This window comes from Protopterus annectens, chromosome 11.part0, assembly GCF_019279795.1.
Source record: "Protopterus annectens isolate FY-2018-M chromosome 11.part0, PAN1.0, whole genome shotgun sequence".
Lineage (NCBI taxonomy): Eukaryota > Metazoa > Chordata > Ceratodontiformes > Protopteridae > Protopterus > Protopterus annectens.
In genome coordinates this window covers 199,134,181-199,157,820 of record NC_056745.1, presented here as the reverse complement: position 1 = coordinate 199,157,820, position 23,640 = coordinate 199,134,181, and the positions used below count along the sequence as shown (strand labels likewise).

The 23,640-nt window shown below is 42.0% G+C and overlaps 1 protein-coding gene across 1 annotated transcript in view; it reads left to right on the top strand.

The window, feature by feature from the left end:
• DDX11 (DEAD/H-box helicase 11) overlaps nt 1-23,640 on the top strand; it is a 1,280,855-nt gene that overhangs the window by 1,034,428 nt on the left and 222,787 nt on the right. The window contains exon 22 of the mRNA XM_044087617.1: nt 11,564-11,632. Coding sequence (XP_043943552.1) covers nt 11,564-11,632 — 69 coding nt within the window. The remainder of the gene's footprint in view (nt 1-11,563; nt 11,633-23,640) is intronic.

Here is a 23,640-nt window from a genome sequence, read left to right as displayed (position 1 = left end):
AATCTTTCAAAAAGGAGCGAGCGCTTCCACAGTTAAGGTGCAACTAGCAGCCATTTCCCATTTTTACGTGGGAGATGGACTGGGATCTGTAGCATAACCCTCTTGAGGGGCATTTTTCTTTTGAAACCACCAGTGAAATCGGTGGTTCCTCCATGGGACTTAACTTTAGTCTTACAAGCTTTGACAAGTCCACCTTTTGAGCCTGCCACTTCGGTTCTGTTAAAATTCTTGTCTTGGAAAACAGCCTTTTTAGTGGCTATTACGTCAGCCAGGAGGGTTTCAGAACTCCAAGCCCTGTGCATGAAACCCCCCTACCTCATTTTTCACAATGATAGAGTGTCTCTCAGGACTAACCCGTCTTTCCTACCAAAGGTGGCTTCAGAGTAAAATATTAACCGATCAATCAATTTACCGGTATTCTTTCCAAATTTTCAGAACAAAGGGGAGTACACATTGCACAAACTGGATGTACACAGACAACTACGTTTCTACCTGCACAGGACTAAAGATTTTCGCAAGTCTGAGTAGTTGTTTGTGTCTTTCGCCAAATCAGCTATGGGAAAGGCAATTTCTAAACTAACCCTAGCTAATTGGATTTCTCAGTGCATAATCCACGGGTATACATCCTCAGGTAAACCAGTTCCTATGGGAATCCACGCTCATTCAACCCGATCCATTGCTACATCAGCAGCCTTCTGGTCCAGGGTTCCTCTGGACGACATATGTTCAGCAGCTACTTGGTCCTCTTCTCATACGTTCATTTCCCATTATAAATTGGATATGATTTCGAGGAGTAGGGCTTCCTTTGGCTCCGCGGTGCTTCGGAATATCCTTCCGTAAGGCCACCCAGGGTTATTTTTATAGGTAGCTGGGGACTCTGTCCCACAGGTTGCAGAACAAATGAAGTAACTACTTCAGATAAAGAAATTATGTACTCACCATAACGTTCCATCTGAGTAGGTACTTCATTTATCTGCAACTGTCCCCACCTCCATGCCCCCTAACCATATCGTGATACCTGGTCACCTGAAAAATGTTTTTTTCATGAGGTTAGGCAGTACTTGATCCTCTGTCGAAGGTGTGAATTTTGGACTGAGCAAACTCGATCTGAGGTAATACAGTAGGCAGCAGGGGATTATGGGTAGGACGGAGGAGCTAGGAGCTCGGATCTTTTAGCTAGTGAAGCTGCCGGCTCGGATCCGAGGTCGGATCCGATACCCACAGGTTGCAGACAACTGAAGTACCTACTCAGATAGAAGGTTATGGTGAGTACATAACTTCTTTGTTTGGTCTCTCAACATACATATACTTCCAAATATAACATAATTTGACCCCACAATGAGCTCCCTTGTACCCTTAACCACTCTTACCACCCTTGTGTTGCCTTACTCTGATCTACTAATCACCCTTATCTGCATATGAACCTTCTGTCTAACTTGTAATTATATCTATTGTATATACTATATGCATCAAATATTTAAAGTAGTACCAGTTTTTTAAAGAAAGTCTGAGATGACGATCAGATACATTTTCTTTGTTTATGACTTATACACATTTGCTTTCTGTTGACATCCCAATCTTTTCATAGCATATTACAAGGCTGACTGTATGTACGCATCTTAGAGTCTTATATGCCAGCCTTTTTATTAGCTCTTCATGTATAGTTATTTCATTTATGACTGCAATATTGCATTAGCAGTATGTTGGAACTTTTCAGGATTTTAACCTAGGTGGACAACATGATCAAAATATAGAATAAATAAACATTTGCAGTTAGTAATTTTTTTTGAGAAAAAAATCATTTCCAGAATACTCATCTTGAGGATTTAAATTGTAAAATCTATGAAGTCTTATAGGCAGTGTTTTGTAATCTGATGTAAAATATTGATCTTCAGTAAAATTGTAAGAAAGTGTTTGCAGTATTAAATGTAGACTCATAACTTTAGTACCCAACAATATTCTAGGGAAAATGTTCAGCATACTCCCCTTATGGGTTCTTGTTGTTAAGTCTTAAGTATTATTTCACAATTTTGTCTTAAAGGGTGATTTGGAAGGCTCTGTGTGAAGTGAAATATCCTGCCCAAAGACATCTTCTAGGATAGAAATATGAAAGGACACCGCAAGAATTCATGAGATAATGTTCTGTGGAATTCTGCATTGTGTTGTAAATATATTAAAATTCTATAATGTTATCATGAAGTCTTTGACAGACTAAACTCTTGGGTACTAACTTGCTAATTTGTAATACTGTGAGAGAAAACTTTAGTAAATCTGAAGTATTATTTTGCTACTACATCTTAAAAGGAGACTTTACAGCCCTTGTATGTGATGTGGCATTTTCTTATAAAACTGTACGACAGTGGTTATATTTCATGAGATGTGGATCCATAGATGCCACAATGAACATTGGGGCTTAGAATGTTAGCAAATGATGAAACTACCATTATTTGGTCAAAATCTCATAAAGAACAGAAAAAATGTGATTTTATTAGTAGTCAAGGAGTGAGAAGGGTCTTAATGCGAAGATCAAGCTGCAGGCTTATATCTATATCCAAATTAGGACTTCTGGAAAGGAAAATATGTGGGAGATGATTTGCCACTTTCTTTGTGCAAGGAAACAAAGTAGTTTCATTCTATTGTAGAACTGTAGTTGTGGTTTCTCAACTACATGTATTGTTCAGCTGTCTGAATATATTTTGTTGACACTAGGCAGTTGGGCAACCACAGTATCAGTACCAGTATTACTTAGCAGAGAAGGACATAGGGTGGAGTGGTCAGCTACAGTGAGTGGACAGGGAAATGTGGATTTATTAATAGTGGAATTGTAACATTTGGCTTTCTTAAGTATGCAGAATAGTTTCACTTTTTTAGTAATTATATTTGCAAGTGTAGTTAATGTCAGCTGTTTCACAGAACGATGGAAAAGCTACTTGAAGAAACAAGCAGTCAAAAGATATAATTGGCAAAATGGAAACTGAACTAACAGAAGTTTTGGTCCCTCAAGATGCCTATATTTCCAAATATAATGTCATTTGACCCCACAGTGATCTCCCTCGCACCCTTAACCACTCTTATCAACCTTGTTGCCTAACCCTAATCTACTAAGCATCCTCATCTACATATGAACCTTCTATCTAATTTGTAATTCTATCTATTGTATATACCATATACAGCAAATATCTCAATTTGTACCCATATATAATATATATATTAAGTAATGGGGGGTTAGAGATGTTAAAATTAATATGTAGGGAAGGTTTAAGGTGATACGTGCTGTGTGGGTAGGGAAGCATTTTTTTTGTATATAAAGTAGTGTGTGTGTGTGTGTGTGTGTGTGTGTGTGTGTGTGTGTGTGTGTGTGTGTGTGTGTTAGTAAGCAATTAAGTATGCATAAAGTTCAGCTATCTTGAATTATTTGCATTTTACCTTATCTTAAAACTGTGATTGCAGTTTGGAGCAGAGGACTTAATAAGGTAGAATGTACTGTATTGCTTTGAGTGGGGGACTACAGTGGGTGAAGGAGATGTTTTTTATTAATTTGGGTGTGCAGACTCTTTTTATCTGTGGCATTCATGAATACTAATAAAACTGCCATGACAACCGCTCTGAATGCGCTTAGTTAACACCAAAAAGGCTTTTCAGTCATGAGGCTTGTTTATCTTTTTGACACTTGGCTAATTCTTGTATCCAGAACATCACTGATAGTAGTTTATTGAATCTGCTGTATGTCTTTTGTATGTTTATTTATTTTGTTTCTATTTTTTAACTGACATAGACCACTAATCTCTATGGACCTTTTTCTGACTTGCTCAGAGTGATACAATTAGACAATGAAGGCTGAGGGGAATCACACCTTGGGCCACTGGACTACAGGAAGCTGCTTGCTAACAGCTCCTTAATCCTTTGAGCCAGCTGCCAGACAAACCAATGATCCCTGCATTAAACTGCTAATAGGTGAGTGTGCGTTTGATTCATGGTTTAGCGAGTTTCATTGCTGAGTGCATTACTAGAAAGTAGTACTTGTGCCATGGTAACTGATGCAGCTCAGTAAAAGTGACCACTATGTTTGCTGCAGAGTTAGTCAGCCACATGCTTCAAAGCAGTCTTTGTTGAACTTATTTATTTTGGTGGATCATTTAGATCTCTTATTCATTTGCATATTTTCGTAGGTGTGCAAAACAATATGGAAAGACTGTACCCAGGTGTTTTGTCTACTGAAAAGGGGCCTCAAAAATCAGTTGGCATGGTGAACATTTTTGCATCTATTTGTGGGGCTAGCATTTTGTAGGTTAAATGTGGTGTCTCACGGTTCCTGAATACACAGTTTTTGTGGAAATGAGTTGCTTGCTGTTATTGGAGCAAAAGCATTGGTTGCTTGACACCATGCTGCACTGTTTTGGGGTGTTTCTCCTTTCCTCAATGTTATATGACCATGGAGTTGGTATTTGTAAGTTTAGGGGATATAGAGGGCCTTGCCCCAGCAGAGAGATATTTTCCAGTTTGTTTTTGAGAGAATATGGTTTATGGGCTAAAAATCATCCTTACCAAAGTTCCGGAGTTCTGAGTTGCTGTATATGATATCCCTTAGAGGTCATGGCCTTTCTTTTGCTTGTGAGTTAAAGGTCCACTGGAACGTATGTGCACTACTTGTAATCCTAGGTTGGGTAAATTTGCATGTTTGTCATCCTCATCATCATCATTAGCCCCGTTTTTCCCCATTTTTTCTACATGGGATTGGGGCATCTTGTTAAATGTCGATCATTCTTGAGTCAGTGCAACACTCCAGCCTTCTTCGACACTCATGCCTGACTGTCGCAGATCTTCTTTCACACAATCTGACCAACTCTTTGCTGGACATCCTAATTTCTTTTTACTTTCTTCCTGTCTGCCCCAAATCATTTTCACCAGATTGTCTTCTGCTTTTCTGCATGTGTCTGAACCACTGTAGTCTGCTCTCTTTGATCTTTTCTGCAGTTTGAGCTACTTTGACTTCTACCTATGTCCTCATTTCTTCATCTGTCCCACACTATGCATCCTACCACCATCTCAGGCACTTCATTTCCATCAACTTCTAGCTTCCTCATCTGCTCTGCCTTTATTGCCTATGTTTCTGTACCATGCAGTAGTACTGGTCACACCACTGTCTTGTACACCTTACTTTTCCACTTCTTTGGCATTTTTCTGTCATAGACTACATCTGATACTTTATGCCAGTTGGCTGCAGCTCCTCTGATTCTAGCTTTGAATTCTTCATTCAAACTTCCCTTCTCCTCAGCCAGTTCTCCCAGATACTTGAAGCTATTAACCTCTTCCACTATGTTCTCTTTTATCTTAATTCATAGCTTCTTCCGATTTCCCCAATTTGCTGCCATTACCACTGTCTTATCTGTGCTTAGTTTCATCCCATGTGCCTTCATTTTTGCATTCCATTCTCCTGTCATTTGCTGAAGTTCTTGCTCAGAATCTGCCTGTAATGCCACATTGTTTGCATACGTTTACCTTCAAAATGTTGAAAGCATATAGTCAAATGTGCATTGTTGAAATGTTTCCGCAAAATCTGTACTGCTGAAATGTCAGAAAAATGGGGGGAAAAAACAGACGTCAACATTTCCAACTACTCCACACAAAAAAAAGTGCTAATGTGGGTCAAAAAGGGGGCGAAATTTTATAGTTTGGACTTGAGAAGTTGTAGTTCAGAGTTCACGGAAGTGGTTTCGACAATGTGACTGTCAACATTCTTAAGGTAAACCTTTGCTTACAGCAACTTTGTTGATCTCTCCCCTCTGACCAATATAAACAGCAGTGGGCTCAGAACTGAACCTTGGTGCACGCCCACTCCCACTCCCACTCCCACTGGGAACCCCAGTGTGAGACCGAACACTGTTCATACTTGAGTCAATGTGTCCTTGTACATAGACTGCACGAATTCTACCATGTTTCTGGGACATTGAACCACTGCAGTACTACCCAAATCAGCTTTCTTGTGACCTTGTGATATGCTGTCTCCAACCCTAGGAATGCCCAGTTGGTCTCTTTCCTCAGCTCTAGATTCTTCTCAGCTATCTGTCTTACTGCACACATCGGGTCAGTTGTGTTGCATCCTGATCTGAATCTGAACTGCTCATCAACCATCTTGCATTCTAGTACTATGTGTATCCGTTTATCAGTCACCCTCTCCAGAACTTTCATGCAATGTGACAGGAGTTTCATGCTTCTGTACTGCCCACAGTTGTGGATGTCCCCTTTGTTCTCATATAGTTTGCTTATTCTCCAGTCATCTGGGATACACCTTTCTCTCCACACTACTATGAGTACCCTGAAGAGCCATTTCTCTCCTATCTCACCCAGCATTTTTATTATATCTACTGTGACCTCATCTGAGCCTGCTGATTTCTCTGACTTCATTTTCTTTAGTGCTGTTCTTAATTCTTCTAGGGTGGGCTCCTCTTCTTCTCTCATTACAGACTGTGTTGGGGCAGTACAGCTTTTGTTGGGTTTTCTTCATTCAGAAGCTGCTGGAAATACTCTTTCCATCTGCCTTTGATGTCATGTGGACTGGTGAGCAGGTTGTTGCTGGAATCCCTTATGAAGGGTGTCTAACTATCTTTATCTTTCTGTCTTTGCCTTGCAACCTGATACAGTTTCGTTGTGCCACCTACTGTCTCACATTGCAGAAACTAGTAGAGTGCCTCTGATGCCCTATTCTTTGCTAAAGAATTTTAAATTTCAAATCACTGATCGTGCGAACTCCTTTCTCAACTTCTTTGTTAGCCAACCAGTATTTCTTCCTAGCCTGGTCAGTATTTTCTGTTTTCCACTTTTTCCTGCATTCCTGCACTCCTTTCTTTTGTTGACTTCCTGGACTTGTGCATTCCACAGCTAGCTTTCTTTATGTACCTTATTTCCTTACCTGACTCAGTCACATATCAGTTTTGTACTCCTCAACAAAGTATTAGTTTAAGGCTGTGCACACTTATGCAACCAGCATATTGTACATTTTTTTATATTTTCCCCTAACAGATTTGTTTTTCAATTGAATTGTACAGGTTATAGGTCACATTAAAGGTGAGAAAAATTTCGAAATGATTTATTGTGGTCTCATTTTTTTCTATCACATTTTAGCAGGGGTGTGTACACTTTTTATATCCACTGTATGTTATTAGAATATTTTTGTTACCAGACATAAGCTTTCACATATTAAAAAGAAATTCATCTATGAGTGTATTTTTATTGAGATACGAAAACATACGCTTAACTGTATTATTTATCACAATAAATAATCCTGACTATCTCTCAAGATGTGCAACTTACAGTGCAAATATCAAGGACAGATTTCAGTAACATCTTAAGGTTTACCAGATGTCATGCAACCATTTGTAAGTCATTGTTTTATTTTTGAAGTATTAAGTGCATATGCAAACATTATTTTCAGAATTACTAACAAACAACTAGCATTATATTTGGTATAGTGTAATATAAATGGATAGTGACAATAAAGTTTCCTGTGTGCCACCATAGCATATCACACCATACCCATCAATACCCATCAATAACCTGTAGGGCTGTCAGTAATGAAAATATGAATAAAAAATGACAAGTAGTGATCGATTTCTCTACTGTATGACATTCTAGATTAACGATCTTAGTGTCATTTTGTTAATAACTCCTAGCACTTTCTACTACTGTCTGTTATTAGCTGCTAAGTCATTAAGTTAAAGAAGCCAGGCTGAGAAAAGTTATGGATGCCTTAAGAAGCTATAGGTGTGAAATGGAAGCTGTATCTTGATTTTTACTGTTGACTATTACAGCATCATTGATATTATTAGAGAGAATTGGGCCATAATTACTGAAAGCTCATATATAATCGACATCCTTGGAGAAGCTTCTCCTTTTGTGTATAGGAAAGCTAGAAACATCAGCAGTTGGGCTGAAGGTAAGCCCAGACCATTCGATACATGCACCAATAAGTGTGGAGCCAGTTGTGCTTTTTGTCAGCATGTACAGGAGGGAGACATGTTTTTCTGCCCTTATTTAAAGAAACTGATTAAAACCAATGCAGGAGGTGACTGTAACTCAATGCAGGTGGTTTACAGGGCAAGTTGCAATAACTGTGAAACATTTTATGTGTAGAAAACACTCAACAGATTTAAAAGAAGGATTTCTGGCCATCTTTCCAAAATTAGAGCTAAGTGCAAGAATATTGCACTTGCTCGGCACCTACAACTTCACAAAAAACATGCTGGCTTTAAATTTCAAATCACTGATTGTGTGAACCTTTTGGAACTGGAAGGAGACATCCCTAATCGTTTAGAAAAACGTGAACTACTGTGGCTACTGAAACTGAACTCTTTTAGAAAACTGGGGCTTAATTATTATTGCTCCATAAAAAACATACTAGAACTCATAAAACTGCCTCACTGTTTAAAAGACTATTAAAAGTCTGATATGGGACTGATTAATGCTGACATTACATGCTAGTATGGTTATAAACGATTATCAAACATTGTAAATATTTTACAGTGAAAATAAATGACATCGGTAGTGCTTTTTGGTACTTTTACTCATTTAAACCAAGTGCTTTCTTAGTTAGATGCCACAGTTGGACTGATCCCCAGGGTCTTAATGCTTTGTTTCTAACATTTTTACTATTTATTTATAACATTTTCACTGTATGGTTGGGCGTCGGACTGGCAACTCGACACTGTAAAAATCCAATGCTAATCATTAGTGGACCGGAGTTCTGCTGTGGCAAACCCTAACCGGGAAAAGCCAAAAGACATTAGTTTCACTGTATTTCCATCTTAGCAGTCATAGTTAGGGTTTTCAGCCTACTTAAGTTTCACTTGTAGATTTATGCACATATTCATTTATATTATGATATGTTTTTATACACAAACTTGATGAAGTATTTATTTGGTACGAAAGCGATCTTTGTTAAAAGTGTTTCAGTTTACAAGTTACTAATATTTACTCTGACAGATGTTTAGTGGTAGATCTTTTTTGTTAGTTAGCCATTTTGGTGGTGAGTTGGTTCAATTAAAAAAGTTTGGATTAGTAAGTTAGCTTTTAAGTTTCAGTTCCAAGGTAGCACAGTCTCAGTTTACACTATGGTGTTAAGGGGGAAGGGGGACTGGTTAAAGGAATGACTTTAATGCTTTTATCACTCTTAACAGAACCACCCTGTGTAACTACTCCCTTGTTCCAAATAACCTGATTATATATAAATTAATGAATGTCTTTAATGCTTTTCATTATACTCAACTAGGATCGCTTGTTTGTGTTAGGATATTCCATTTTTAACTCAGCTGTGGACTACCTACTATTCTGTTTTTTTTTTTTTTTGTAGTACATATAGATTTTAAAGTTCAAATTTTATTAGTGAACTAGGTGCATGACATTTTTCAAGGAGTGAACTTCACACCCCCCACACTGCGAAGTTTCTGCTTGGTTAGTTTTTGACCCAGTATATGTTGGCATACTTGGTTTTCTGAGACTTCGAGGGATACCTTGGATTTTTCTTTTTGCAACTATACAAAAAGGTGTTACAGGCTTGAAAGAGTAAATACATTTTCTGCATTGCTGTGCTGGGTGATTTGCATAGTGTAAACATGTTTGCCATTCATGCTATGCAAGTGTCTTTTAACAGTGCAGCACACTGTGCTATGTGAGGGGCTTCACTATCATAGGCATTGTCCTTTACTTGGGGCTCCAAAAACCTTGCTGCTAAGTAGTGCTAGGCTAAACTACCAAGCAGAGACCTTTGAATTGCAGTCGGCTTGCGTATTGTGTAAGAGTGATTGTCCAATCTTGAGTAGTATGTCAATTGACTAGGAATCCCATCCCTATGACAAACTAATGCAAGCCTCAGAAATAATGGAGAAGCACACAGTGAGCTCTGTGTGCAGTATACACTCCAGAGTGTGTGGGCTATGTCTAAAGAACTGCATGACATAAAAAATGCCAGTGATCTTGCCCTTTGTCAGTATTTCTTTTTTTGGTTTACTTAATAATTTTTCGTTTAAAAGCTTGTAGTATATACATTTGGCTTAGATCATTTTGTGTCTACATTATACATGTTCACATTTGTGCTGTTTGACTTAAGTGTATCCATACGCAAACATCTGCACGTGTGTGTGCAGATATATACATTTTATATATATATATATATATATATATATATATACATATATATATATATATATATGTATACACACACACACACACACACACACACACAAGTTAACCAGAACTCAAGCAACTGTCACTCTCAAGCAACCAGAAAAAAAATAATCAAACAACTACAGTACAATTCTCATTCATTGCAGTGTTTCCCCCCACAGAAACATACCTTCCATTTTTAGAGTTTTAAAAAGAAAGGAATAAATTCCCTCTCTTCCCCAACCTGAGAACAAGTCAAACCAAACAAATAGTACAGGGTGCAGTATTAGTCAGGCCTATTTTTAATAGTAACTGTCAAGCAACCAGAAACTACAGTTATCCTCATCTACCAATCCCCATGGGTGCTGGTTTACTGAGAGTTTACTGAATATATATCGAGTACAATTCTGCATGTGATACATTTCTATATCTTTAAATATGTATGGTACAGGCACTGCATTCATGTGATTAAATACTGCTGAATGCACCACCAATACTCTGGAGCATAGGTCTGTTAGGGCATTGGGAAAAGGAGTCTTGAGTCATTTTTCATGTTGCACTTTCATTATACAGTTAAAAGTAGCTCTAGAGAGCATTGTGGTGACAGCATTGGAGACGTTTTAAGTAGTGATCTGGGATTTGTTTCATCTGGTAGGAAATTATAAAAATCAACAGAGAAAATGTAATTGCAGCGATAAACTTTGCATACATGATTTGTTTACAGTGGTCTCGGGTCTTTTTGTATAGATAGCAAATGCCACATCTCTTCTGAGTCTGATACAGAATCTAACTACACAAGTCCAGTGAGATTTTTTCTGCTGCAGTGTGCTTATTAAAGCTTTTCTGTTTAGCTTATGTTTACTTTTCAAATAATACAGTATTTTAATTTCAGTTAGACACACACACACACAGACACACACACACACACACACACACACACACACACACACACACACACACACACACACACACACACACACACACACACACACCATAATATTCACTGTCCTAGTTGATATTTTAATTGAGATGGAATAGCTGTTGATGTTGAACATGGCAAATCTTTAACATTTTAAGATTTCGGCTGCATAATGAATTTGTGTACTTATGAAGTTAAAACGGAGTCTGCATTTGTTTATTGTATGTGATGCTGTTTGTTGTAGCCAGTCAGATTATTGTGTTAAACCCATTTTATAAAATAGTGCATTTCTTCCTTCTTTTTATCCTGTTCCTTCGTATCGTGACCACTCTGAAGTAACTCATATTAAGCTACAGATGCATTGGTTAAGTATATAGTGTATGAGAGAGAAACGCTGTCACTGGAACTGATAATCACTTTAGTAAATGTCACTGTATTACTTTTAAACTAAGCAATATGAAAATGCATGTTTTTCTTATTCTGCAGATCTTTCAGGAGCCAAAGAAAGCAAATCAAGTGGAACTGGTGCTTTCGGAATATTCCAAGTGCATACAGGTAAGGGGCCAAATTCTGCTGAGTACTTGTAAACAGTTATCTAGATGTGCGAGTCTAAATGGCGATCCAAGAATATTTATGCGTTCTAATGCTGTCAGTTTTTAAGTGCCCGTTTAGTGCACATGGTCACACTTCTAAGTGTTTTGAAATTTAGGAAAAATTGTTTTTCATAGTACAACATAAACGTAAGTACAAAAGATCCTGCCATTGAAACAGAATTATTTGGTTTATTGCCATTTGAGACATTACAAGGTCTTTTCTCAGTGAAGACCCTTAATATATTTCTGAGCATGATGCAAGTAATCTGATTTCTGTCTCTGCATGTTTTTATTATTAAGAAAGTTTTTTCTGTCCTTGTGGTCACTGGAACTAATAATCACTTCAGTAAATGTCACTGCATTACCTAGAATTGGCACTGACCTAGGTGGGGGACTAACATGAACGTTTATGTTAACATAAGTCCCATCAGTGACATTTCTTATGCCCATAATTCTCAAGCCCCAAATGAAAGAGCCAGGGACAAAGGACTTTAGAATCCTAGACAGTCAGTGGCTACTAATTAGCAATATATATGTATATTCAAATCTGCACATTAGAAAAGTACAAGAGTTATATGCACGTCAACAGAGATATATGCAGATAATACTGAAATGTTTGTATTTCAAGAGAGTATAAATTCAGATCCAGTGTTTTCTGTTTTCATCTGATTCAACATATGGGTTGTCTGATCTGATGGGATCCAACCTTGGCACCGGTTTTGAAGCTTCTACTGTTCCAGGGCTCTGGCTCCTCTCCTACCATAATTCCCTGAAATCCACTCTAGTACCTCAGATCTTGTTTCCTGCCTGAAGACTTCAGGCATGTTGCTAGGGCTCTTTCTTGTCATTCTTATCCTTTTAACAATATTCATTACTTTGCCTCCTACTGAGAGATTTTTCTCTCAAAGTTACTTTTTGATTGAGTAGGCTTTATTGTGTTTTTCTTTGGTAATTCAGTAGTTTAGATAGGTTTAACAAGTAATAGTGTGTTGAGAGTGAGTATATAGTCGAATAACATAGATGTTTCCTTAATAGAGAAATGTTAAGTTGTCAATCTCGCCTTCATTCTTGCTTGATGGGTTCGGAGCCGATCCCTCGGCTCCGACTCGGCACTTGCTTTAGCTCGAGAACTCCTTTTACCAGCTCGAGGCAGCCCCATATCCCATGATGCAAGGCAGGAAGTACCCAGATCTCGTTTGCCGCTTCGCTTGGGAGGTCTTCTCTTTACCAGCTCCTGGTAAGTTGTTCACTTTTGTGATATTAAGCCCCTTTTTTGAGTTTAAACTAATTTTTTGATAGTTTAATCTTTAATTTAACCTTTTCTGACAGTATCCCATGTCTCTTTTAATTTTTAGTCAGTCAATTTTCCCTATCCCATCCCCCCCCTGTTAGGGTGTGTGTGTTGGTGTTTTTTACTAAATACCTCTTGGTATTAATTTAATTTAATTTGACTGGTGTGTGTGTCTGTTGTGTTTAGGCACCATGTCTAAGGAGAGGGTTTCAGGTTTTAAGAAGTGTGACTCGTGCTGTCAGAAGATGTCTCTGACAGACGGTCACACTTCTTGCCTGTACTGTTTGGGCCCTCTTCACCTGCAGGACTCCTGTGCTATTTGTCACTCCTTCAGCCAGAGAGTCCTGCAGGAGAGACGCAATAAGTTGATTCTCAGGGGTCTTCTTAAGCCGGAGGGCTCTCCGGCTAAGTCGGCCCCACAAAAATCAACAAAAACTGCCAAGGCCCAGGCTTCTGTTTCTAAGCCTGCGGCCTCGGCCCCGACTCGTATAGAGTCGAGATCGGCCCCGGCTGGAGCCGATTCTGGATCCACAAAGCTTTCGGCGCCGATGGCTATCGGTGCCGAATCTGCTTTGACCACTGTGGTGTCGGCTCCGATCGGCTCCGACACCCACATGGCACGGGCATCGGTGTCGGCTCCGATCGGCTCCGACACCCATGTGGCACAGGCATCGGTGTCGGCTCCGATCGGTTCCGACACCGTTACCTTGGTAGCTGTATCGGCTCCGGCTGGAGCCGATACACCGAGACGTTCTGCCGGCTCCGAGAAATCGGTGCCGACAGGTTCAGTAGTATCGGCTCCGATGGCCCATTCCAGGAAGAGGTCGAGGTCTCCTTCCTTGGAGCCGATACTTTCGGCTCCGGCTTCGCCTCTTCTATCGGAGCGGAGCCATCGGAGCCGATCTTCAAGGTCATCCAGGTTGTCAGATCATGACCTAGAGAGAGTGGTCAGTAGATTGCTCAAGTCACAGGTACTAGCCCAAATGCTACACAGTCCGTCTCAGCAGACGACTGTGGGTCCACACCCCGTTACTGTTCCTCCTTCGACTCTACCCCAGAGTTTGGAGTTGGAGTCTTCGGGCAGGGTTACTGCTACGGCTGGAGGACCGATACCTCCTTCTGTCCCTTCAGCCCCTACTCTTATCTCCTCTTCCTTAGAGGGATTCGGTGGTCGGGCTTCCATGGTCTCCTCCGAGGGGGTGAGTGGCATCGGACCCTTGTCCGAGCCCGCTCTTCCCCTTGGAGCCTCGGCCTTGGTCAGCTCGGCTCCGACATCTGCCTCGGAGACTTCCTTTTCGGTGGCCCCTGGAGTTCCTAGCTCTTCGGAGCGGGTTCTCTCGGACCTGCCTGGGAGGGGAGCATTCGAGGTGATGAAGAGTGTACTGGCCACTGGTATCAGTCAGCAGTCTCTTCCCGTAGCTCCTCCCTCTATTGTACCTGTTGACATCTCTGCCACTTCTCTTGCTACAGGACCCAGAGATCTTCCGCCTCAGGTTTCCCCATTGGGAATTTCCCCCTCTTCCGAGGACTCCCCTGATGTTTCGGGAGATCCTCCTAGGAAGAGGACTTGTAAGAGGAAGCATGTAGACTCCCCTGAGTCTGTCACTTCGGATACTGACTTTGATGAGTCAGAGGGATCCCCTAGATCCCCCTCTGAGGATGTCTCCTTCTCAGACATCCTAGAACTTCTGAAACAGAGGGGAAACTGGCCCACCAATAATCCCTCTGAGGATGAGTCAGTATACCTAGAGGCGTTTGGATCTCGGCCCTCCACCTCCTGGGTGTCTCCGCCTTCGACCCCTTATGCAGGTTATTGCACGAAAGGCGTGGACAGCTCCTGACTCTGTAGAGCCAGTCCCTAGGAGGCCTTCTAAATTTATCACTGCCCCTAGTGACAAACAATTCCTTACCAAAGGTGTCCCTGCTGATGCCATGGTGGTGGCTGCGGCCACCAAAAGGAACTTGCAGATCCTTCCGTGCCCGTCCATCCTCCTAATAAGGACTCTAGGACCATGGATAGGTACGGCAAGCGGATGTTTTCCTCAGCGACCTTTGCTATGCGTTCGCTGAATTATCTTTGTCACTTCACCAGACTCCAGAGAGATATCCTCAAGGAGCTGGGAGAAGTAGTTCAGGATCCTACAGCTGCAGGGGCCCAAGAAAAGATTGCTTCGCAGCTAGGAACCCTCAATTCCATTGCTAACTCCTCCATGCGGCTAATATCTTATGCTGCGGATGGAGCGAGTAGAGCCGCAGGCACAGGTGTAGCTCTTAGACGCCAAGCCTGGATGCGGCTATGTGATTTTGCGGATCCCTTTAAGGCGTCCTTCACAAATTCTCCCTTTGATGGGTCAGCTTTGTTTGGCCCTCAGGTGAAGGAGACCTTGACCAGGTGTGAGCAGGACGGCAAGACTCTTTCTGCTGTTGGAGTCCGTCCTTCCACCCCTTCTAGGCCTTATCCCAAAGGACAGAAGGGTGGGAAGATGTGGTTCCGTAAATCCCAAGGAGTCACGCCGGATTCACGTGGTCAGTTTACCCCTAGAGGCAGAGGGGTAACAACAACAGACGCCGCTCTAGAGGCAGAGGGGTCCAAGAACCAGGGCAACAGGGAGTCTCTTCCTGAGAAGCCTTTTCAGCATCCCTGAGGTGTTGCCCGGCTGTCCCTCCTTGGAGGCAGTCGGGGGAAGACTATCACTGTACCCAGAAGCCTGGCATTCCCTCACTCAAGACAGATGGGTACAGTCGATCATATCCAAGGGTTACATAATTCCTTTCGAGGAAAGTCCCTTCCCTCAAGTTCCCTTCCAGATGTACCACCCGGTCTAAGGGACATTGCAGAGTTAGAAATCGCAAAACTTCTGCAAAAAAGAGCCATTCAGCCAGTTACAGTAGACCATTCAGAGCCGGAATCTACTCAAGGTTCTTTTTGGTCCCCAAAAGACGGGAGACTGGAGACCAATATTGGATCTCAGCAGACTCAACAAGTCTGTCAGGAAGACAAGATTCAATGGTCACTCTTCAGTCAATTCTGCCCTTCTTACAGAAGGACAACTGGATGTGCTCAATAGATCTTCAGGATGCGTACTATCACATCAAAATTCACAGACGCTCCAGGAGATTTCTCCGCCGGCTGGGGTCCAGTCATTTCCAGTTCAGAGCCCTGCCCTTTGGTCTCACTACAGCCCCCAGAGTGTTCACCAAATGCATGGCAGTGGTCACGGCTCACCTGAGACGTCAAGGATTCCAGGTGTTTCCGTATCTCGACGACTGGCTCCTGTCAGCCACCACCAGGCATCAGCTCATACAAGCCAGGGATTACACAATAGACCTTTGTTCTCATTTGGGCATCTCAGTCAACTTCGAAAAGTCATCCTTATCGCCCTGCCAGTCTATTACCTTCATAGGCGCAAACTTAAACACTGTTCGGATGTCAGCTACCCTTACAGAACAAAGAGTTTCAGACATTCAGACTCATGTCAGGATCATTCTGGCCAGCAAGAAAGTACAGGCCAGAATGGTTCTAAAGGTATTAGGTCTCATGGCTGCGCCATCACTCTTCTTCCCTGGCTCGATTCTACATGCGCCTCCTTCAGTGGATGCTGTTCACACAGTGGTCATACCAGCAGCTCCCAATGCGTCACCAGATTCTGGTGACACAAACATGCAAAGAACATCTTGCTTGGTGGATCACATCGTCTCAGGTTCACCAAGGCAGATGCTTTGTACCTCCGTCCCCGATAGCCACTGTCACCACGGATGCCTCCCTGATCGGGTGGGGGGGTCATTATCAGGGCAGGATGGTTCATGGGACGTGGCAACCGCTCCAGTACCATCTGCACATAAATGTCCTGGAGATGAGAGCAGTGCTTTTAACGTTGCAAGCCCTCAACGACTTTCTTCCCGTAGGGACAATTGCAGTCCACACAGACAACATGTCTGTAGTTTGGTATATCAACAAACAGGGCGGAACCAAGTCCTACCCCTTGTGTCGAGAAGCGCTCAGACTATGGCAATGGGCGATCTCCTCTCATCGGTTTCTGGTAGCAACGCATATCCCTGGGAAAACCAACATTATAGCGGACAGATTGAGCAGAGCTATTCTCATGCCTCACGAGTGGTCTCTCAAGCAATCCATAGTGGAAGAGATTTTTCTGGAATGGGGTCGTCCATGTTGCGATCTTTTTGCTACTCCCCAAAACAGCAAATGTCCAGACTTCTTCAGCCTCTTCCTCTATCAGGCCATCCCCCAGAGACGCTCTGACCCAGGATTGGCCCCAGGGACTTCTTTATGCCTTCCCCCCATTTCCTCTGATCCCTCAGGTGATCCAGAAAGCTACCGTTTTGAGAGCCAAATTGATTCTCATTGCCCCTTACTGGCCTCGACAAGTTTGGTTCCCGTTCCTCCATCATCACCTTTTGGTGCAGCCGTGGCATCTGGACCCAGTGCCAGATCTACTGATTCACCAATCCGGTCAGCTGCACCGGTCAATCCCTTCTCTCAACCTCACAGCATGGTTGCTCCACTTCCTTCCCTAGCCAGGCTTCCTTTGATCTCTAACCCAGTTAGAGATATCATAGTAGCTTCACTAAAATCCTCTACCAGGAGGATTTACACGAGCAAATGGAAACGTTTCTCTTATTGGGCTAAGGCCCAAAATATTGATCCTTTTACTGCCCCTGTTCAGGCAGTTCTGGACTTCTTAGCAGAGATTTTTCATACAGGCTCCTCTTCTTCCACAGTCAGAGTTCAGTTGGCTGCTATTTCTAATTTTCATGTTGGGATAGCAGATCATAATATTATGTCCCATAGGCTCTGCAGAGCCTTCTTGAAAGGAATTTTCCTACTAAAGCCTCCAATCAGGAATCCTCCTCCTCAGTGGGATCTAAATTTAGTGCTGACATCCTTGATTCTTGCCGGCTTCGAGCCAGCTGTTTCTTGTTCCCTGAAATATCTTTCTTGGAAAACTTTATTCCTAGTGGCTATTACATCTGCCAGGAGGGTGTATGAACTTCATGCTCTTTCGGTTCGACCCCCCTATTTGATTTTTCACAAAGACAGAGTATCTTTGAGAACTAATCCATCATTTTTACCTAAGGTCGCTTCAAAAACAATCTGAATCAATCCATTGATCTCCTGTATTTTTCCTAACTATTCAGATAGAGCTGAACAAAAGCTACATTATCTTGACGTCCACCGTCAGCTTAGATATTATTTGGACAGAACAAAAAATTTAGGAAATCTGATCAACTTTTTGTTTCCTATGCGGATAATAAAAAGGCCTTCCTGTTTCTAAAGTGACTTTGTCCAGATGGCTTTCTTCGGTCATCACTGAAATTTATACGATCAGGGGAAAACAGCTGTGCTCAAAACCTAAAGCACATTCAACTAGGAGTTTAGCTACTTCTACAGCTTTTCAAGCTAGACTGCCTTTGGACACTATTTGTGCAGCGCCACTTGGGCCACTCCTCACACTTTTGTTTCCCATTACAAATTGGACTTGGCCTCCAGGGACAGAGCCAGTTTTGGCTCTACAGTCCTCAAGAGTTTGTTCCATTGAGCCACCCAGGATAGAGGTGCTAGGGACGGTCCCATCAAGCAAGAATGAAGGCGAGATTGACAACTTAACATTAAGAAGTTATGTTCCTACCATAACGTTCCATGTTAGTTGTCTTCTCTCGCCTTCTTTCTTGCGACCCTCCCTCCTTCCCCCTGGCCTGGACAGACCTTGTATAAGAAACTATTATGCTAAAGACCATTCTAACCTGGTCCTTTTTCCATTTGTAAGTTTCTTCTTCCTTTGGGAAGTATTTTTATGCTTGGTGTTATTGCCCTTTTGTCAACAAACGAGATCTGGGTACTTCCTGCCTTGCATCATGGGATATGGGGCTGCCTCGAGCTGGTAAAAGGAGTTCTCGAGCTAAAGCAAGTGCCGAGTCGGAGCCGAGGGATCGGCTCCGAACCCATCAAGCAAGAAAGAAGGCGAGAGAAGACAACTAACATGGAACGTTATGGTAGGAACATAACTTCTTATTTATAACTATTAATAGAGAATTTATAACTATAGTTAACATAGTTAGGTATATAAATTGTCCTAACATGTAATTGTATGCATGTTTCTTGTTCTGGGACCTGTTTTGTAGATTTTTTAGATAAAGCTTCAGTCCTTCCTTTAAATGGCTGATTCACAAGGATTCAAAAAGTGTTGTGAGTATGGGCATAACCCCTCCCCCCCACCAAGATCCCCACACTTTGTGTTTAATTTTTGAGTAATGCCCATTTAGATACTGACTGCCAGTCATGTGTCTCCTTTAGCTCCAGGGCATTACAGACTTGGTACATAAAGCTAAATGTGAAAGGACTTTCGCCACATGCAGGTTCATCTTTGGTGGGATATGTGACGCCTCATGCACTGGCCCAGTAATCAAGGAGCCTCAATCCTCACCACTAACACCAGTGAGGGACGTGCACATTGGGAGGATGACAAGTAGACACACACACTAAAGTGCAATTTCCTTTAAGAGCACACAGAGATCAAAGTCAACCTGGGGCTGGTTTCTCCCTCTCTCTCCAGATCCCCAGTAAGACTCCCCACTGGCACAGCTATAGGGTTAAGATCTCAGCCGAGTGGTCAAGCCAAAACCTCAAGCACCCTCTCTGTCCAACCAATGTGCTTCGTGTCCCTGCCCAAGTAGCTGACACACACACACTGAGATTTGATTTATATATAAACACACAGACACTCCTGGGGAAGGCTGGCGCAGCTTTGCTAGCTATTCCCTCTTCTGCCCAGACTATAAGGTAGTAATCACTGCCACCAACCACTCTTTATCAGCTACTTTAAGGCCCTTCCCAACGGGTGACCAATTCTACTGTGTAGTGTTACTATTATCCAAATGGTAAGTGTGTGCAAAACTAAGGCTATTCATGAGTGGCCTATACAGTGTCACCAAATATATATGCAAGTACTCTAAGACCTTAAATATCTGTAAACAAACCAGCCACAATTAAAAGGTTTATATATATTTAGTAATAAATAATAAAAGCACAAGACAATACTCAGTAACTCAACACAATGTCAACAGAGTTCAGAATCACAGGAAATATTTTAAAACAACATTGCAGGACAGTCTCACGTAAATACAGAAAACTTCTGAACTAATCTTGCTATATTCCTATCTCTAAGAGAGATACTATGATCTAAGTCTTACTTACAGAGCCAGGCATATACAGATGAGAAGTGCTGAAGATGGATGTGTTCAGATCCAAGACAAGATGCAAAATGCACAGACTTTCTTTGAGAGATGGTTCTTAAATTACTATCAAACATTTCTGCTAGGTTGTCTCAGATTACATCATTCTTGTTACCTCTGCCTTTAGTTTCCAGGCTAACAGGAACTTAAAATATAACACCTCTGAGTTAAAATTACTTATCTCTTAGAAATTTTGCATAAAACAACACTTTTACCTTGGAAACCTGTAATTATTTCTGTTTCCAGAGAATATAAAGAATTTCTAGCTGCAGACATTCTGTTTCCTAGCTGACATACACAATCATAAACTCTTTGCTTATTTTCTCAGAGTTTGCAAGTTAACTCTGTATGTTCCAACTTCTACTATGAAAACACACATTTGCACAGGCACATAGTCCATATACATTTCTGTTCTTTTCCAGTAGGGTACACTGTGGTTACATTCTTGAAGTTCAGCACTTAACATACAGTTTAACATAACATATAGTTTTCCTACATTTGTAAGACAAGCATACAAACCATATTACTATTCACAAATAACAGAATTATTTACAAAATTCCAGCTAGCTGGGGTGGCAGCCTTCACAGGATCTTCCTCTTCTGCTTCTCCAGCCAAGAAGCCACACAGGTCGACATCCATGAGAAAAGTCACAAGAAGAAGAGAAAGAGACAGAAAAAGAGAAATACAAACAAAAAGGGGAAAAAAAGGATAACACCCAGTCAGGGGAAACAGGACAAGTCTCCATCTGGTTTTAGCTAAAAAGTGTTCTCCAGACCTGACAGTGCAGGTCAGGTCTGATCCAAAATGCAGCCTAGGTTGGAGACAACAGCTTTATGGATCCATCCTTCATCTCCTCAGCCCTGGTTCTCACCAGAACCAATGAATCAGAGATTGCACTCTCCGATCCTTCAGGAAAGAAGAAATTCCAGGCCATCATCGATGGCTTCTTCTGCTTGGTCTTCTCAATGCCTAAATGAACTAGATGTCAACAAGATAATGAGAACATTTCTGAAGACCAAAATCCAGCTTTGGGGTTCTTTCGGTACCATTCCCCAGAACGTGCTGAGTATTGGACAGTCTGCCCCTGCACTCATCTCTCCCATCCTGGTCCATCCTTAGGTTCAGGGGGTACTGGAACTGGCTGACTGAGGAACACCTGTGTCAGAGCAAAGAGTGCGACCTACTTTGACACTGACAGCTTCCCTCTCTCTCTTTTGACTGTGATACATTCGGATTGAGATAAGGGTGGAAGCCAAAGTGTCAGTGTTTGGTTCTGATGGAATATTTTAACACTGAAATTTTCAGAGAAGGCCCTCCTTCGTGGGGCATCAGTACTAGATATCTTGGGCCCAAGATTAGCTTTGGGGTCAGGGCTAGTTGGTGCAGAGGGTTCTGTTTCATCTTTGGATCATGGGAAACACTCTGTTCCGGCAGCGGTTTCACCCTCCGAGGCCTTTAAAAGAGTCTTGGCCATGCTCAAAGAAAAGGTGCTTTCTTCCAGCTCAGTTCTACCTAAACTCTAGCTAGATCCTGCTTCTTCTCATCTTCCTGCCAGACATTCGGCACCAGAGGCTTCTGAGACCACATGTTACATTAACTCCCAGTCTGATTATGAACCGTCTGACCTCCCAACAGAACTAGTTCATAAGAAACAGACTTGCAAGCAGAAGCACATAGGCTCCTCTCTTGAGTCTTTCACAGAAGATGCAGATTTTGGATGAAGGTGAGGGGTCCCCCTCGGAAGACACCTTTGATGAAATCCTTGAATTCATGAAACCGAGAGGGGGAGTGTCCACCGAAGGTCCCTCATCAGATGAATCTGTGTTTTTGGAAGCCTTTGGTTCTGACTCAACACCTTCTTGGGTGGTACCACCCATTGATCCCCCCATTCACCTCATGGCGCAACAGGCATGGAAGGACCCTGATGTATTAGAACCAATACCTAAACAGCCAGATGGGATTTTAGCAGCTCTGGGGTATAGGAAACATTGGAGCAAAGGTCCATTAGTAGATGCTATGGTCATAGCAGTGGCCACCAAAAAGAAATTATCCTGGAAAGTTCTTCTGTTCATCGCCCTAACAGGGAGTCTAGGGCATTAGACATTGGACAAATTCAGGAAATGGACTTGCGCTCAGCGACCTCTACCCTTGGATCACTGAACTACTTTGCCCATGTTACCAGATTCCAGAGAGAGCTGACTGAGGAGTTATCCAAATCTCTCTCTGGAGTATTGCCCACAGATGTTAAGGTGGATTCCCAGCTCTGTACTCTACAGTCAACTTTTAATGTAGCCATACAACTGTTTTCTAATGCTGTTGATGGCTCGGCCAGAGCGGCAGGCACAGGTATTACCATATTCTGATATGCCTGGATGCATCTTTGCTTATCCTTGCACCCTCAAGCCTAGCAAAGCATACCAAATTCATGGGTGCTAAAGATAATTCCAGAGGCTATTCTGTTCTCTTTTCCCTTCCTCTTGTGAAGAAGAAGAAGAAGAAAGTTCCTGATGTTTCACCTACTCCGTGAGAACCAACAGCAATAGAAATTTCAAGCTGTTAGAAAAGATATTCATCCAAATGGTCCTCCAAGACCAATTAAACTGTGTAATCTATTTAAGGTTCTTTTTAGTACCAAAGAAGACAAGGGACCTCAGACCCATTGTAGATCACTGTTGTCTTAGTCAGTTTGTAAAACAGACACATTTCTGGATGGTCATGATTCAGTCCACATTGCCTCTGCTGAGGAAGGATAACTGCATGTGCTCCATAGATCACCAGGACACTTACTATCATGTGAAGATAGAAGAGGGCATAAGGAGATTCCTCCATTTCCAGCTGGGAGACAATCATTATCAATTCAGAGCCCTGCCTTTCAGTCTTATTACAGTCCCCAGGATGTTCGCCAAGACAATGGCAGTGGTAGAAATGCACTTAAGTCTGCTAGGGATCCAAGTCTTCCCCATCTCTTCGATTGGCTCCTAACTGCTGCTTCCGAGCATCTGTTGCTTCACCATCTGCTCCAGTGCTCCACTTGTTACTGGACTTAGAAATAATGGTAAACCTCTCCAACTTTCAGTTGATACCAACAAATGGAGTTCATAGGGTGCCACCTCAGCACAATTCTGGAGATCATCTGCCTTCTTCACTCCAGGGTTACATCGTTAAGTCTAACTGCAGTGCAAGTGATTCATCATCCCTCTCATCCAGCAAGATAGATTCTGCATCTGCTATGTCTAATGGCATTCACAATTCTAATGTTTCCACTAGCCCGGTACTATATGAGGGTCCAAGGGGTCATTTTAATTGTAACTCCAAAGGAGTTGTCTACCTGGGAATTTGTGAATATTGTTTAAGCTTTTATGTTGGAAAAACTGAAAGGACTCTAAAAAGAAGGATATACGAGCACAATTATGAAGTTAAAAACAAA